General features: G+C 54.1%; 1 protein-coding gene across 6 annotated transcripts in view; it reads right to left on the minus strand.

Annotated features, from left to right (window-relative positions):
• ANKS1A (ankyrin repeat and sterile alpha motif domain containing 1A) overlaps positions 1–16,423 on the minus strand; it is a 188,685-nt gene that overhangs the window by 75,084 nt on the left and 97,178 nt on the right. For all 6 annotated transcript variants that reach the window (XM_066359608.1, XM_066359605.1, XM_066359607.1 and 3 more), the window contains 2 exons: positions 12,680–12,781; positions 7,727–7,847 (listed from right to left, as the gene is read on the minus strand). In XM_066359608.1, coding sequence (XP_066215705.1) covers positions 7,727–7,847; positions 12,680–12,781 — 223 coding nt within the window. The remainder of the gene's footprint in view (positions 1–7,726; positions 7,848–12,679; positions 12,782–16,423) is intronic.

Consider the following 16,423-nt stretch of genomic DNA (forward strand, 5'->3'; position numbering starts at 1 on the left):
GGCCACAGAGCCATCCCCAGCGCCCAGGCCATTTTTTTTTTTTTTGCTCCAATGGAGCCTTGGCTGCGGGAGGAGAAGAGAGAGACAGAGAGGAAGGCGCGGCGGAGGGGTGGAGAAGCAAATGGGCACTTCTCCTGTGTGCCCTGGCCGGGAATCGAACCCGGGTCCTCCGCACGCTAGGCCGACGCTCTACCGCTGAGCCAACCGGCCAGGGCCCCCTTCCCCTTCTTCCACATTCTACCGGAAGGTCCTCCTCCCTCTCGCTCCCTCCTGTCTCCAGTTTGGGCTCTGGTTTCCTCTAAGAGACTCTAGGCTATTCCTGCCTCTGGCCTCTCCCCACCGCGATCTCCGACTCCACCATCACCCCAGCAGGACGGGCCCCGTCTCTGGAGCAGAGGCCAGCCTTCGAGACCCACACCTCTACAACCAGTCCTCTGCTCCGGCCAAACGGGGTCTGACCTCTTCCCAAACACCTGATCTGTGTCTCCCCTCATCTCACTGCGGCTTCTCGATTTGGGGGTTCAGCTCAAATGCCACTTCTCCCAGAAAGCCACTCCTGATCTCCTCCAGTGACACGATCTCTCCCTCTTTTTGAACTCTAAAACTACTCTTATACCACTTTCTGTGACTTTAACACACTGTGCCCGTCATGATTACATTACCTATGTCTCATGTACGTGTGAATAAAGCGATGTGGGCACATTTGGTGGAAGGAAGTAGAGAGGAATAGTGCACGAGGTTTGGGCTTATTTTCTAATGGAAAGAAAAGCTCAGAAATGGAAATTGTTGCCTGACCTGTGGTGGCGCAGTGGATAAAGCGTCAACCTGGAAATGCTGAGGTTGCAGGTTCAAAACCCTGGGCTTGCCTGGTCAAGGCACATATAGGAGTTGATGCTTCCTGCTCCTCCTCTCTCTCTCTCTCTCTCTCTCTCTCTCCCTCCCCTCTCTATAATGAATAAATAAAATCTAATAAAAAAGAAATGGAAACTGAGAGGGGAGACAGTTATCCAGTGGGGCTTCTGGCAGGGGCTCCTCTACTGCAAGAAGCTGAAAATAAGGCTTAATTATGAAACTCTTATTTTATTTTATTTTATTTTTGCCTTTTAGCAAAAGCATCAAAATGTACTCCTAGACTCTACCAGGAAAAGCGAGCCTGGACTTCTGGGTAAAGATGGTGGATTGAACACACGTGTCTATGAAACCTTCCTGAAGCCTTTCTCAGGTTCTAAGTAGTGAAGCTAGGACGGCTGATGGAAACACACCTGAGAAGCCCAAGCAGGTAAAAGGAAAAGTCAGGGCTTACACTCCGGAATTCCCTGCAGCTCAGGAGCTGGCCGCACTTGGGATGCGGGAGTAGACGGAGAATATAACTAAATAACACCCCCCCACCCGCCCAGAGGATGAAGGTCTTTGTCCTTGTGCACAAACTTCACACAGACCCAAATGCACGGCTCCCAGCTGCGCCCACTGAGTTGCAGGTACAGAACCTCAGAAGGCTGTCCCTGTGCCGGGCTGTCTTCAGATACTCATCCGTCACTCCCCTCAGCTAGGCGGGCCGAGTGCCATCAGTGGGCGCGGCGGGACGAAGCCACGGAGACCAGTGACCGCTTTCCCCCATGCTGAGGAACTCGGACAGCTGCCCGCTGGTTCTCTGAGCAGCAGTGGGATCAGAACGCCCAGCTGGCGAAGAGTTCAACGCCAGAGAGGGGTGAACGACTAGGCGACAGGGAACAGGAGACACCATTCTCCCCAGCACTGGAAACAACGTGAACAACAGAGAACACCCAGCTGGAGGAAACGATCATAAAACCACCTAGGCCTGTGCCTTTTTGGGGGGGATGGGGGAACGGGTTTTCTACTTCATGGATCCTGATGAAGCCTTCTACTTCTGTCAGTTTTTGCCACTTTCACAGAAACGAGTAGCATTTCTGGGTGGGAGGGTTCTTCACTGGGAAGGGCTGTCCTGCACAGTGTAGGATGCTTAGCATTCCTGGTCGCCAGGAACGAAATGCCGGCAGGACCCCACCTCTACCAGGCACTGGGTGGTCCAGTCACCCTCCCAGACAACTCTGCCCAGAGGGGTGGCAGCAACAATAACCGACCACACAAAACTTATTTCTCTAAGTTCTCTTATCATTCATTTTTTTGTTTTCAAAAAGTGCTTTACATTTTTACTGTACCATTTTAAACCATTTATACGTTGGCTTCTCTAAGCTCTTACATGTCTATAAAGCACGGACACAATACTAACTTTTGAGATGCCTGGATTTGTGGTTTATACATTCTTTATATTATTCTAATATACTGTTTTGTTTCTCTTCATCAGAATAGTCAGGTATCTTTTAAAAAACAAACAGGTCCTCATCGTAAGGATCAAGCCTATTGTTTTGCTGTATTTTTACTTCATTATTTCTGCTCTTGTTTTTTTCTTTACTTAACTGAGGAGTAACAACAGGCATACCAAAAAGAATGTGAAGTGTACTGTCTGCTTTTAGCTGTATTCATTCCTCTCTGCTACTTTCTCTCGGTTGAGCTTGAGTCTTTGTTTCTTTAACAAATGAATGTAAGGGTATAATCTTTCCTCTGACCGTCACTTTGGCAAAGTATTGCCAGTGTTTATATGAAGTGTTTCCACTGCCAATAGCTTTTAAGTAGAAAAATAGGATGGGGGGGGGGAGGCAGTGCACAGACTAAACATATAACACTAATCAACAGGATGCTCAATTTCACTAATCAGGTAAATGCCCAGGTCGAATGATCCCTTTTTTAGTTTATCATGGTGAAAAAAACATCATATCGTGTTGACCAAGGCATGGGGAAGAGTGTCCTCATTCACCGTTAAGGGAAGGGAAGTTAGCTCCCTCAGTCAGACCTAGACCTGCACCTCACTCCAACTGGCCAGTTCTTTCTGTCAGTGTCCTGTAAGAAATACCCCTCTCTAACCCTGAAAGAACGTGTGCATGGAACGTCCCCAGAGCGTCATTTATCACAGAGAACTGCTGACGACATCAATCGGAGAACGGGAGAGTGAGACAACCACGAAGAAAGAATGGGGTAGATTTTTATGAACTAAGACAAAATTGTACCCATAATCTAGAGACAATGTAGAAAAAAAAAGTCTATAAAATATGATCTCCGTTTTAGGTTAAAAACAAAACAATTTCACACAATCACTTTTTTTAAAAAAATAAAGATGGGCTTTTTCTTTTTAATGTTTAATTTATTGATTTTATTTTTTTTTCAAGAGACACACTGATCTGTTTCTGTGTGTGCCCTGATTGGGGATTGAACCGGCAACCTCTGCGCTTTGGGAAGATGCTCTAACCAGCTGAGCCACCTGGCTAGGGCTCACACGGTCACTGTGTGTAGAGAGCACATGGTCTGAAGCGTGCACCGCACTTGCACGCTGCGGGCTCCTCAGGCAGCTGTGAGCAGCAGAGAGGTGAGAACCTGAGCACTCTGTGTTCACACCTACATTTTTTTTTTTTCTCTTTTCTTTTTTCTTATAGCCAATCAGCTCTTTTTTTTTTTTTTTCATTTTTCCCTACATATTTTTTTTAACTTTAATTTTTAAAAAATTTCCCATCCCAGTCCTCACACACTGTCATTTCTTGAGTTATAGTAAGGAGGGCTGAAAAGCTCTGGTAGTCTTGTTGTCATGGCCTCTGGAAGACTGACAGATTAATTCCTAAAGCTGCCAAGATAAGGACATTGGCCCTGGCCGTTTGGCTCAGTGGTAGACTGTCGGCCTGGCGTGTGGAAGTCCTGCGGCTCAATTCCTGGGGTTCAAAGATGGGCACAAAGGAGAAGTGCCCATCTGCTTCTCCGCCCCTCCCCCTCTCCTTTCTCTCTGTCTCTCTCTTCCCCTCCCGCAGCCAAGGCTCCACTGGAGCAAAGTTGCCCCGGGCGCTGAGGATGGCTCCATGGCCTCTGCCTCAGGCGCCAGAATGGCTCTGATTGCAGCAGAGCGACGCCCCAGATGGACAGAGCATCATCCCCTGGTGGGCATGCCGGGTGGATCCAGGCCAGGCGCATGCGGGAGTCTGTCCATCTGTTTGCCCCCCCCACACCTTCTCACTTAGGAAAAATACAAAAAAAAAAAAAAAAAAGTAACGACATTAGTGGAAAAGGATTTCGTCTCTCTCACCAACCCAGGCAGGCGTTCCCGCCAGGCCACTGAGAAACCGGCCCCGTCCACTTTAATAACGTTTAATGTCAGCGCTCCGTTGTCTGAAAGCAGGTTGAGTGATCCAAGCAGCTAGCCCGCAGGCAGACACCCCACGTGCTGTGGCCCAATTAAACCTGCTTCCCGTCAGGGCTCCCAACTCTCAGCCCAGCCTTGCAGGGCTGGGAGAGACCGAGCACAGGAGGACAGGAAGTGAGGGCTGGGGTTCTCCTGGGAAGCTCCCGCCTTCATCTGGGGCTCTCTGATCTGGGGACAGGAAATTCCTCTCGGGGGCACGTGGCAGCCCAGGAGACCGGCCCCACTTATCCAGTTCATCTGACTTTCCCCTTTCCTTCCTTCCAAAGGCTGAGCACACGGCCCTGTAGTAGCTCCCGATCAGAAAGGGAGGAAGAAGTGCCGTCTTCCTCCTCTGCCCTCATGAATGGCTCTCCCCTCACTAAGAACTGCTTTCAAGCAGAGCATCCCCTTGCTTGTTCTTTAAGGGCTAATTTCACTATGGATTTATTGTCAAAAAAATTAGAGAATGTCTCGGTGCTCTACTCTACTCTCAATGTTTTAATTAAAAAGCTGCCGTGTGACTACAAGATTCAATACATTTAGGTTATTAATTCTTCCCAGAGTGCTGTATAGATTCAACACTATGTCAGGACTTTCTGCAGTAATCCACAAGCTGACTCTCAATTTTTGAATGGAAAGATAAAGGCACTAGGATCTCTAGAACAATTCTTTTTTTTTTTTTTAATTTATTTATTTATTGGCAGAGACAGAGAGAGGGACAGATAGGGACAGACAGACAGGAAGGGAGAGAGATGAGAAACATCAATTCTTCGTTGCGGTTCCTTAGTTGTTCATTGATTGATTTCTCATATGTGCCTTGACCACCGGGGCTACAGCAGACCGAGTGACCCCTTGCTTGAGCCAGCGACCTTGGGCTCAAGCTGGTGAACCTTGCTCAAACCATATGAGCTCGCACTCAAGCTGGAGACTTCAGGGGTCTCGAACCTGGGTCCTTCCGCATCCCAGTTTGATGCTCTATCCACTGCGCCACCGCCTGGTCAGGCTTTTTTTATTTATTCATTTTAGAGTGGAGAGAGAAAGGGAGAGAGAGAGACAGAGAGGGAGAGAGAGAGGAGAGAGAGACAGAGAGAGAAGGTGGGGAGGAGCTGGAAGCATCAACTCCCATATGTGCCTTGACCAGGCAAGCCCAGGGTTTCGAACGGGCAACCTCAGCATTTCCAGGTTGACGCTTTATCCACTGCGCCACCACAGGTCAGGCGCTAGAACAATTCTGAGGAAGAATCACAAGGCGGCAGCGGCAGCGGCAGCTCCATGGAGAAAGGACAGTCTTTCCAACAAATCTGCTCGACCACTGGACACACGTGTGCAAAAACAGGGCTCTCCACCCATCCCTCACACCACATATACGAATTAGCTCTAAGAAGACCACAGACGTAAATGTAACACCTAACGCTGTAACGTTTCTGGAAAAAAATATATGTGGGTGACCTTAGTCATTAAAAAAAGGATCAATTAAACTTCATCAAAATTAAGAACCTCTGCTCTTCAAAAGAAGACAATGTTCAGGAAATAAAAATATAAACCATATAACTGATAAAGAACTTTTGTCCAAAAGATATAAAAAAATACAACTCAATAATTAAAAAAAAACCCACACTTCTAAAAATGGGCAAAAGATTTGAACAGACACTTATTTTAGATAAAAAGATGGTAAATAATTACATTAATAGATGTCAAAGCCTTTAGTCTTGATGACAACGCAAATTAAATCTTCAATGAGACAGCACTCTGCACCTATTAGCGAAGAAATATTGAGACCTGACCACATTAAGCACTGGGGCGGACACACAACATCTGCCGACGGGAGCGCAAAGCGGCACCACCAGTCTGGAAGGTGGTTTGGAGGTTTCTGACAAAGGCAGACACGTATCTACCTGGGACGCGGTCATCCCATTCCCAGTGTTCACCCAGGAGAAATAAAGCTACGCTAACACAAACAATCTGTGCGGAAATGTGCACGACAGCTTTCTTTGCAATTTTCCCAAACTGTAAAGGAAGCAGATGTCTGTCAACTAGAGACGGACCAAGTGCGGCCGGTCCATCCACACAAGGGCACACTACTCAGCGCTGAAAAGGAGGGACTCTCGGACACACGCAGCACCACGGAGGAGCCGCTGGTGAGTCCTGCTGAGGGAAAGGGGCCAGACTCACAGGGCTCACACTGCGTGACTCCATTTCTAGGACATTCTGGGAAAGGCAAAATCACTAGGACAGACATCAGAGCAGTGGCTGCCAGAGGTCAGGGAAGGGCGCAGGAGTGACTCCAAAGGGACACTGAGAATGTTTTGGTGTGATTAAACTGTTCTGTCTCTCGATCAGGGTAGCAGTTATAATGACTACAGCTGTCAAAATTCACAGAACTGTACACAAAAGGGTGAATTTTACTGTGTTGAAATGATAACCCTTTTCTAAAAGCTCCAAATGGAAGCCAAACCAAACCAAAACAAAACTTAGCCCACAAAGTTTCTGCATGCCAGAGAGAAATCTTTAAAATTAAGATCCACAATGTCACCCACATGTGACATGTCACCCCTTCTGACAGGCCGAGCACCCCCTCGCACCCCCGCTCTTATCTGAGCAGGGACTGTCTCGGGATTGGAAGGAGGCACAGCGCATGCCTCGGGACGGACCCGTCCCTGCGAGCTCTGGGCAGCGAGGAGAGGCCACCGAGTTCCTGCCCCGCAGCGGGAAGTGCCCCGCCCTTCCTGCTCTCCCCCCCCCCCCAGGAGGAGTGCTCACGGGTGGGCTGACCAGCGGCAGGGGTACCCATCTCCGCCGTGCCTGCGCCCACGGCCACGGCCACGCCGCCCGGCTGGATCCTGGTCCCACAGCGCCCCGATCCTCACGGAGGACGCTGCACTCGCAGCAGCGATGAAAGTAGGCCAAGGCGGCAGAGCACCCCAGTTACCTGCTGGCAGCCAATCCCGGCCCCGCCCCGGGAGCGTCTCACTCTGAGGCCAGACTCGGCAGAGCCAGTGCCGTCAGCCTGAGCCCAAAGGGACGGCGTTTCGGCAGAGCCAGTGCCTTCAGCCTGAGCCCAAAGGGACGGCGTGTCGGCAGAGCCAGTGCCTTCAGCCTGAGCCCAAAGGGACGGCGTGTCGGCAGAGCCAGTGCCGTCAGCCTGAGCCCAAAGGGACGGCGTGTCGGCAGAGCCAGTGCCGTCAGCCTGAGCCCAAAGGGACGGCATGTCGGGCCTGTTTCCCCAGGGCTCTAGCTTGAGGGCCGTGACCTGAGACCCCCGGTCAATCCTGCCGCGACAGGAGAGCCCCTCTCCAGGGCACGCCCAGCCCGACCCGGCCTCCTCCCTGCCCCACCTGCGGGAAGGCGGCCCGCCGACTCCGACCCCTGTACTGAAGGCCGGGGCACCCCCCGCCCCTCAGTCCGCCGGGAACACCGTTATCTCCTTCCCCGCAGATCACAAACCTTCAAAACCCTTTGGGCTGTTTCTGTCGGGAAACGTACCTTTTGTTTTCCCCTCCGCGGACGTCGGCTTCTTTGTTTCTGCCGTGGACAGGAGCTCATAGGGGTGCTCGTCCTCCTCCCTGGCTGCACTCCCTGGGGCCCGGGGCCTCGTGGCCAAGACCTGAGGGAGGAAACACAGCAGACTGTTCACGCCAAACAGCTCACGTGGAACAAAGCCGAGACGACTGGCCCCTGTTCCGTCTGAGAGGAGGAGGGAAGAGAGGCAGGGCCTCGGCGGCCGCGGAATCACAGCACCCTTCCTGGACCATGCACCTGAGCCTCGCCCCGGGGTGACCTCGCCCCGTGGCGACCTCTGACCGACACACTCCCTTCTCTTCCCTCATTTTATCTTCTAAATAAACGTGAGTGAGACCCGAGGTCCCCCTCCTGCCTCTCCCATCGCCAGCGCGCTCGCACCATCTCTTTCCTGCGGGCGACACTTCCCGCCTCCACGTGTCTTTCCCAGCACGCAAGAGGGTCCCCTGAGGCTGGGGTCCACCCCGCTGTCCCCAGCGCCGATTGGAATGACGCTGGCTGACCCCAAGTGACTGCCATTCACTCAGGATGAAGCGCTCTGCAGGTCCTCTGCTCCCAGGGGCCATTATTCCCTGGGGGTTGTGAGGAAGCATTTCCCCAAAGCCAGCTTCCTACCACGTTTATGAGAACACAATTTTAAATTCGTTCCTCCCGTCCTGGTTCGGGAAACAGGGAGGCAGCGGCCCTATCTGAGGAAGCCCTGGTCCAGGCAGCCGGGTCGCCGAGGAAGCCGGGCCGGCGCTGGCTCCCACACCTGCCAACTGACCCAGTCAGCCGAGGGAGGGCCTGGGGGCCAGCGAGTCGCGGTGCCGGGGTAGCCGAGCTCAGAGCAAGCCAGGAACACCGGGGTCAGCGCGACAGCCGCCCCGAGAGACAGGACAAGACCCCGGCACCAGAGGGTGATTCTGGCTCATCGGTCCTGAGAATTCAACAGCTTCCCAGGCCGTTTAAGAACCATCACACACCAGCTGTTAGGACAGCTAACCAAAGCACAGTCTCTTCTTGAGCCGTCTGTCCAGGACAAGAAGTACAAGAAGTACGTCGTGAGCAAGGGGGAGAGGGGACCTCCCAACCCACCCACGAGGACGGTTCCCCAGACAGGACACGCTGTCTGGCGCACACAGGCCCCCCTCCTCTTCCATCGTGGCCCCGCTGGGGACGGACCGGGTCTGTGGGGTGTCACAGCGGAGCCCCGCGGGGGCGGATGGGGTCTGTGGGGTGTCACAGCGAAGCCCCGCGGGGGCGGATGGGGTCTGTGGGGTGTCACAGCGGAGCCCCGCGGGGGCGGATGGGGTCTGTGGGGTGTCACAGCGGAGCCCCGCGGGGGCGGATGGGGTCTGTGGGGTGTCACAGCGGAGCCCCGCGGGGGCGGATGGGGTCTGTGGGGTGTCACAGCGAAGCCCCGCGGGGGCGCCGCTTGCTGTGGCCCCTGTCAGGGCTGAGGGGACAGCGAGGAGCCTCGTGGCCGCGGATAAGCGAGGCAGCCGCTCCCGCAGGTTAACGAGGCTGCAGCCCAGCAGCGGGCACAGCAGGGGCGCCACGTGCTGGGAGCCCCCACCCCCCACCCCCGGAGCTGAAGGCTGTTTCACTGCGAGGAGCCCTCTGCTGCATTGCCTACTCCTCCACCTTGTCACAGGAACACAGTTCAAGGGGACAAAGGGGCCACTGAGCGGTTCACTGAGCATCACCACCACAGGCCGCACAGGCAGGAGGGCGTGGCTGCAGGTCCGCACACCCCCAGCCGCCACGGAGGCAGAGCCTGGATGTCCGACTCTGTGTGCTCTGCCCACGGCGGGGCTCCGAGGGACCCGACAGCCGGGGCGCCGGGCCTTCCTTCCCAAGCGGGACAGGGCTCACGACGACCGTCTGGCCATCGGGCCCACGGACCTGCGTCCACTCCATGCCTGTGGCTTTGTGCATGGTGACTAGGAGCAGAGAGCCAGCAAATGTCAGAGCTGGAAGGGACCCTGCTGTCAGTCACAGCTGGAGAGCCCCGAGTGCCAGCTCTTTCATTCTGCAGGTGAAAAGCCGGCCCCCAGAGAGGCCTAGGGACCGGCCCACGGTCACACAGAAAGCTCCCGCAGAGCTGGGGCCGTCAAGACCACTGCCTCTGGTTCTGGACCAAGCTGTGCCCTTCGTTCTGGGAGGTGTGAGACCCCGTCCAGTCTGGAACTCTCCCTCCTTCAGACGTCTGACAGTCCCCACGCATAAGCAGGCCACTAGCAGGGTATACATTTTGCTTTGTCCTGGTCCCTGTCAGCTATGGGATTAAAATTTCACAACAAAACACTAAACTGCCTTCCTTCGAGCCTTCCTAGCTCCCAATCGAGAAGCTCTGTGACACAGTGAATATGGCAAGAACTGTCTGTCATCAGAAAGGATTCTGTTTTCTATTTTTTTAAGCGAGAGGAGGGGAGACAGTGAGACAGACTCCTGCATGCACCCCAACCGGGATCCACCCAGCAACCCCCATCTGGGGCTGATGCGTGAATCAACCGAGCTATTCTCAGCATCCGGGGCCGACGTTTGAACCAACTGAGCCACTGGCTGCAAGAGGGGGAGGGAGGGAGGGAGGGAGGGAGAGAGAGAGAGAGAGAGAGAGAGAGAGAGAGAGAGAGAGGAGGGGAAGAGGGAGGGGAAGCAGACGGTCGCTTCTCATATGTGCCCTGACTGGGAATCAAACAGCCCGGGACGTCCGCATGCTGGGCTGCCACTCTATGCACTGAACTAACCGGCCAGGGCCAGGATTCTGCTCTTTACTAAGTTACTACTTAATCTTTTTCTCCACTTCCCCAAGGCTGGTAATAATCAAAGCCCCCCCTCACCCCCCCCAAAAAAAACCCTACATATTCTAATGCTTTATGGGAAGTAACATTTTTGCTGCAAAGAAAAGCTATGACCACCAAACTGTGACCAACGGAATGGCCGGGTGGGTGTGGGCAGCTTTCTGGGAAGAAGCACCAGAGCAGCCACACCTCTGCATGAACACACGTGGGCACAGGGAAGTGCACGGATGGCCCGGGGTGGCCGGCAGGCAGCCACCTGGTGGGGCACAGACACCCACAGCGTGTGCATGTGCACACGGGTTAGGTGTGTATGTGACTAGTTTCACGATCTGCTCACTGCCCTGAGAAGCTCTCCTGGGGCCAGGTCTGCCCAGCTTCCCTTAAAGGCTTCCACAGGTCACCTGACAATGACAAGTCTCAGGAACAGGACACAGACGTTGGGACAGACTGCTGGCCAGGCACAACTGTCTAAACTTGGATGAAGTCACTGCCTCCCAGGAGATGAGGTTCAGGGTAGCAAAGCTTTGCGAGTATAAGAAATAAAGACGGTGAAGACTACAGCCAAACTAAACAAAGCGGAAAGCCCACCTCTGGAGAAGACCTACGTATTAGTTCAGACAACGGCAAGGAGACCGTGCCTTGATCGTTAAAAGGCCGATGACCCAGACCACATCGCCTCCCTAGTCACGGACTTAGAGTCACCACTAGGAAAGCAGCCCCAGGGTTCTCCCGGTCTTCCAAGCACTGACTCTGCTGGTCTGACTGACCCCGGACCTCCGGCTCTGCCCAAGCGAGTCCTAGGTGCGACTCGGGGGGCCTCCCGTCTGGAACAGCAACGTGGAGACTGCCCCACCTCGGCACTGTGTTACTGCCAAACCGTCTGCTCCTCCAAGTCTTGGGAGGAGAGAAAGTCCCGATTACCCAGGACTTCTTTAAGGTCCTTGCCCTTACCGTGGGCATCAGGAACCAATCCAAGTCCTTGTCAAAGAGGCGGCACAGGCACTTACAGGGACCCAGCCCCAGCGGAACAGGCCCCACGTCCCCAGGGTGCCCCTCGCAGGGAGGGAGGCACAGGCCAGTCTCCACGGGAAGACGTGCCCCGTGTCCGCTCCACTGTGCTTGGACCCTGCAGGCTGGCACTGCAGAGACCCCTTAGTAGGGACGTGATCATTAACATCCAGCAATTAAGAGATTGGAAGAAATGAGGACAGAATTTGTACGTAGCATGGAAATCGCCTCCTCTCTCCAACACCGACTTACATTCTTAGAAGGCCTTCCTTGCATTTATACATTTCGTTCAACTGAAGCCATCTTTATGGTTCTAGGTGTTTGTATTAAACAAAAGAACCCGTTTCACTGGCTGGTCCGTGACAGTACTGTAAAAACATGGACTCCTACTTCTGGGCATAATGAGACCCCTGTGACTAGTTTACATTGGCTGATTTTTAAATGGGAGAACAGGGCACTGAACAAGCTACAAAACAGGCTATTGAAGCTATGTAATATTTTCAGTAAATAATAAACACTCTTTGAATGGTAAGTGCCACAGGAGCACTTGGGAAGTGAAAGGTCAAAGAAAATGTGATTTTCCTGAAAAATCTCAGTGAGAAGACCACACTATTCACCCCGTGATGGTACTTCTTATACAGAGGTGGACTATTCTTGTCTCTGCTCCCCTGCACCCCCTTTCTCTCCCGAGTCCGCCACCTCTCCACGCCGGTCCTGGTGCAGACACAGAAATAAGCTGGGCGGGGCCAACCATCAGAGCCTACTCGCGTGACAGTCCAGGGAACAGGGACCGGGGGGGGTCTCTAGATTGCAGATCAGAAGACAAGGCAGGTGCAAAAGCAAAGAGGACTGCTGCCCCCGGAGTCAGGAGAAGACATGTGGGTGGCGTGGCGCAGCCCAGGGCGAGGGGGCCACGAGCGGCCCGTCCTCTAGAGGGCGCCACTGGGCCGCCTGGCCGAGTGCCTCCGAGTGGGTCTGAGGGGTCTCACTCCAGGTCACTGAGACACGCAGCACGGGTGTTCTAGTCCCAGGAGGAGGTGCAGCATGAGAGAGCCAAGTCTTCTGTGCGCGCACGGAGGCCCCGCCAGGCGTGCGCAGGGGTGGGAACGTGCCCGGCCCTCACCTCCAAGGCCGTCAGGGGGAAGCGCTTCTTGTCTCTGTCCCTGCGGTCTTCCTCCTCCTCCTCGTCAGGCGGCGGCTTCGCTGGAGGCGGCGGGCGTTCCCGCTGCACAAGAGAAAAGCAAGCATTCTGTTAGCTCTTTCCTTCAGGTATCTGACTTTCTGGGTTACTCTGACCTTAATCCTTGAACATGAACAAGAATCGTGTAGAGTCCGGAGAAACCACACTCACGGTTTGTGCCCGCACAGACACGGGACCCCGCACACAAGCACCGCAACGGTGTGCCCGCACAGACACGGGACCCCGCACACAAGCACCGCAACGGTGTGCCCGCACAGACACGGGACCCCGCACACAAGCACCGCAACGGTGTGCCCGCACAGACACGGGACCCCGCACACAAGCACCGCAACGGTGTGCCCGCACAGACACGGGACCCCGCACACAAGCACCGCAATGGTGTGCCCGCCTGAGGACGGTTCCCGCAGCGACCACAGAGCCTGTTCGCCTGTCCTCACCTCACCCACATGAGACCAGTGCCCACCACAAGGTGGCGGTCAGATCGCGCCCTTCGCGATGCCGTCCGACAGACTGCAGCCCGGGAAGGCCCGCGGCTGGACTTCCTGTCTGCTCTGAAAGGAGGTGAGAGCGAGTGCGAGGAACACATGTCCAAGCTCTACCCACAGTCACAGGGAAGCGAGGAGGGCAGTGACAGAGGACAGAGACGGCCCCTCCTGTCAGCACTCGGGGGCTGGGACGCCGGTGGCCAAGGCCAGGCAGGGCCACATCCGATTCGGGCAGACAGTAGAGGAACTGCGGAGCCAGAAAGCATTGGGCCGTTCTGTTTAATAAATTCCCGCAATGGCTGACGAGCCCACAGGCAGGGGAAACCACTTCTCAGGCAAAGAAACAAAAAGAATGGTCCCTCACAGTGGCGGGCAGGCAATCTCCAATTCGCCACCCACAATCCCTTCCGAATGCGAGCACCCGTAGCCTTACGTAGGCCATGCGCATGTGCCTCTGCCACGGGCTCGCGCAGTAATCGGGCAGAGTGCTTGTAGCCAGTGCACCAGCGAGCACACCTAACACCCTTGTTTGCCCAACAGAGGCCGTCTGTTTCTGGGCAAAAGCTCACAGTGGTCTCTGGTCCTCCCCCACCTCCTTCCATGATTACTATTATGTATCATTAGCATATGAAAACCCTATTTCATCTCAGCCCATTTTTATAAATAATACCTGTCCGTTCTCTGCCCTGGGAAAGGGGTTGGCAAGCTGTTTCTTAAAGGACCAGGGAGCCTGACCAGGCGGTGGCGCAGTGGATAGAGCGTCAGACTGAGATGCGGAGGACCCAGGTAAGAGACTCCGAGGTCACCAGCTTGAGCACGGGCTTATCTGGCTTGAGCAAAAAGCTCACCAGCTTAAACTCAAGGTCGCTGGCTCGAGCAAGGGGTTACTCGGTCTGCTGAAGGCCCACAATCAAGGCACATATGAGAAAGCAATCAATAAACAACTAAGATCTTGCAACGAAAAACTGATGATTGATGCTTCTTATCTCTCTCCATTCCTGTCTGACCCTATCTATCCCTCTCTCTGACTCTCTGTTCCTTTAAAATAAATAAAATAAATAAAATAAAATAAAAGCATGCCAGTTAAAAAAAAAAAAAAAAAAGGGCCAGGGGATGAATGAATACTTTAGGTTCTGCCGTCAACTCTGCCAGCGCGGTACAAAAGCAGCCACGGAATATCTGGAAACGAGTGGGCGTGCCTACGTTCCAATAAAACTTTATTTGCTGAAAGAGGCAGCTGTTTGTGGCCCCCATTTGCCAGCCCTGCCCTGGGGACACACAGAATGACCTCCTGTGAGAGAACGCTGCAGAGCAGTTGCCACTGTGCCCCCGTACTTGCAACACTGTTTCTATCCCAGAGCTTGCTAGGTTAGCCACTGTCCCAGCAGTACTTGCAACACTGTTTCTATCCCAGGGCTTGCTGGGTTAGCCATTGTCCCAGCAGTACTTGCAACACTGTTTCTATCCCAGGGCTTGCTGGGTTGCCACTGTGCCCCCGTACTTGTAACACTGTTTCTATCCCAGGGCTTGCTGGGTTGCCACTGTCCCAGCAGTACTTGCAACACTGTTTCTATCCCAGAGCTTGCTAGGTTAGCCACTGTCCCAGCAGTACTTGCAACACTGTTTCTATCCCAGGGCTTGCTAGGTTAGCCACTGTCCCAGAAGTACTTGCAACACTGTTTCTATCCCAGAGCTGGCTAGGTTAGCCACTGTCCCAGCAGTACTTGCAACACTGTTTCTATCCCAGGGCTTGCTAGGTTAGCCACTGTCCCAGCAGTACTTGCAACACTGTTTCTATCCCAGGGCTTGCTAGGTTAGCCACTGTCCCAGCAGTACTTGCAACACTGTTTCTATCCCAGGGCTTGCTGGGTTAGCCACTGTCCCAGCAGTACTTGCAACACTGTTTCTATCCCAGGGCTTGCTGGGTTAGCCACTGTCCCAGAAGTACTTGCAACACTGTTTCTATCCCAGGGCTTGCTGGGTTAGCCACTGTCCCAGAAGTACTTGCAACACTGTTTCTATCCCAGGGCTTGCTAGGTTAGCCACTGTCCCAGAAGTACTTGCAACACTGTTTCTATCCCAGGGCTTGCTGGGTTAGCCACTGTACCAGCAGTACTTGCAACACTGTTTCTATCCCAGGGCTTGCTGGGTTAGCCACTGTCCCAGCAGTACTTGCAACACTGTTTCTATCCCAGGGCTTGCTGGGTTAGCCACTGTCCCAGCAGTACTTGCAACACTGTTTCTATCCCAGGGCTTGCTGGGTTAGCCACTGTCCCAGCAGTACTTGCAACACTGTTTCTATCCCAGGGCTTGCTGGGTTAGCCACTGTCCCAGCAGTACTTGCAACACTGTTTCTATCCCAGGGCTTGCTGGGTTCAGCCACTGTCCCAGCAGTACTTGCAACACTGTTTCTATCCCAGAGCTCCCTGGTCCGGAGGAAGAGGCAACAGCTTCAACACAGGTTCCCCCATTCAAGCCGAACAAAGCCATCCAGACGAGACCTCCACTAAGTCCCCCCCACCCTGTTCCAGAGGTGCCACCTTGTGAGGAAGGAACAGCAAAAGCAGCAGGCCCAGAGCCCACACCAGTTCTCCAGCCGTGGGACGCCAACACCGGAGGAAGAACAACAACAAAGGGCCCGCCTAGGAGGCCCCGCGCCCTGCAGGAGCCCGTAAAGAACAACACGAAAGCCTTTTGTAGAAGCAGGGACACCAGGGACGCTGGCAGCAAAGAGAGGCATGATGCTCTTTTTTCCTAACGTCACAGCTTTGGCCCCGGGCCTGGACGTGCGGTGCTGATGGATATACCCCGTCCACTGAGTGCACGAGATGTACAGCAGTCCCCCTGCTGCTGTGGGGAATGACCGAGGGCCGGGCGGGCGGCACGGCCACAGCATGTGCAGATGCAAACGGCAAAGCGTGAGCCCCAGACACATCCGTTTCTACAGGGAAGGACCACGGAGGCTGGGTTTCCAGACGAGCGTGGAACAAAGGGACTGCCAACCGGAGGCCAGGCCCCACAGGAGCTTGGCTCCTCAAAGCCTCCTCCAGCAGCCCTCGATCTTCTCGCAGAGCCTCCAGCTCCCTCTACTGGGCATCCCCTGTAAATACCACGGAGAGCAACGCCTCCCTGCACAGGTGGATTTGCTTAAGGCATTTGTAGCTAACAGTGAACAAAGTGA

The sequence above is a fragment of the Saccopteryx leptura genome, chromosome 1 (assembly GCF_036850995.1).
Source record: "Saccopteryx leptura isolate mSacLep1 chromosome 1, mSacLep1_pri_phased_curated, whole genome shotgun sequence".
NCBI lineage: Eukaryota > Metazoa > Chordata > Mammalia > Chiroptera > Emballonuridae > Saccopteryx > Saccopteryx leptura.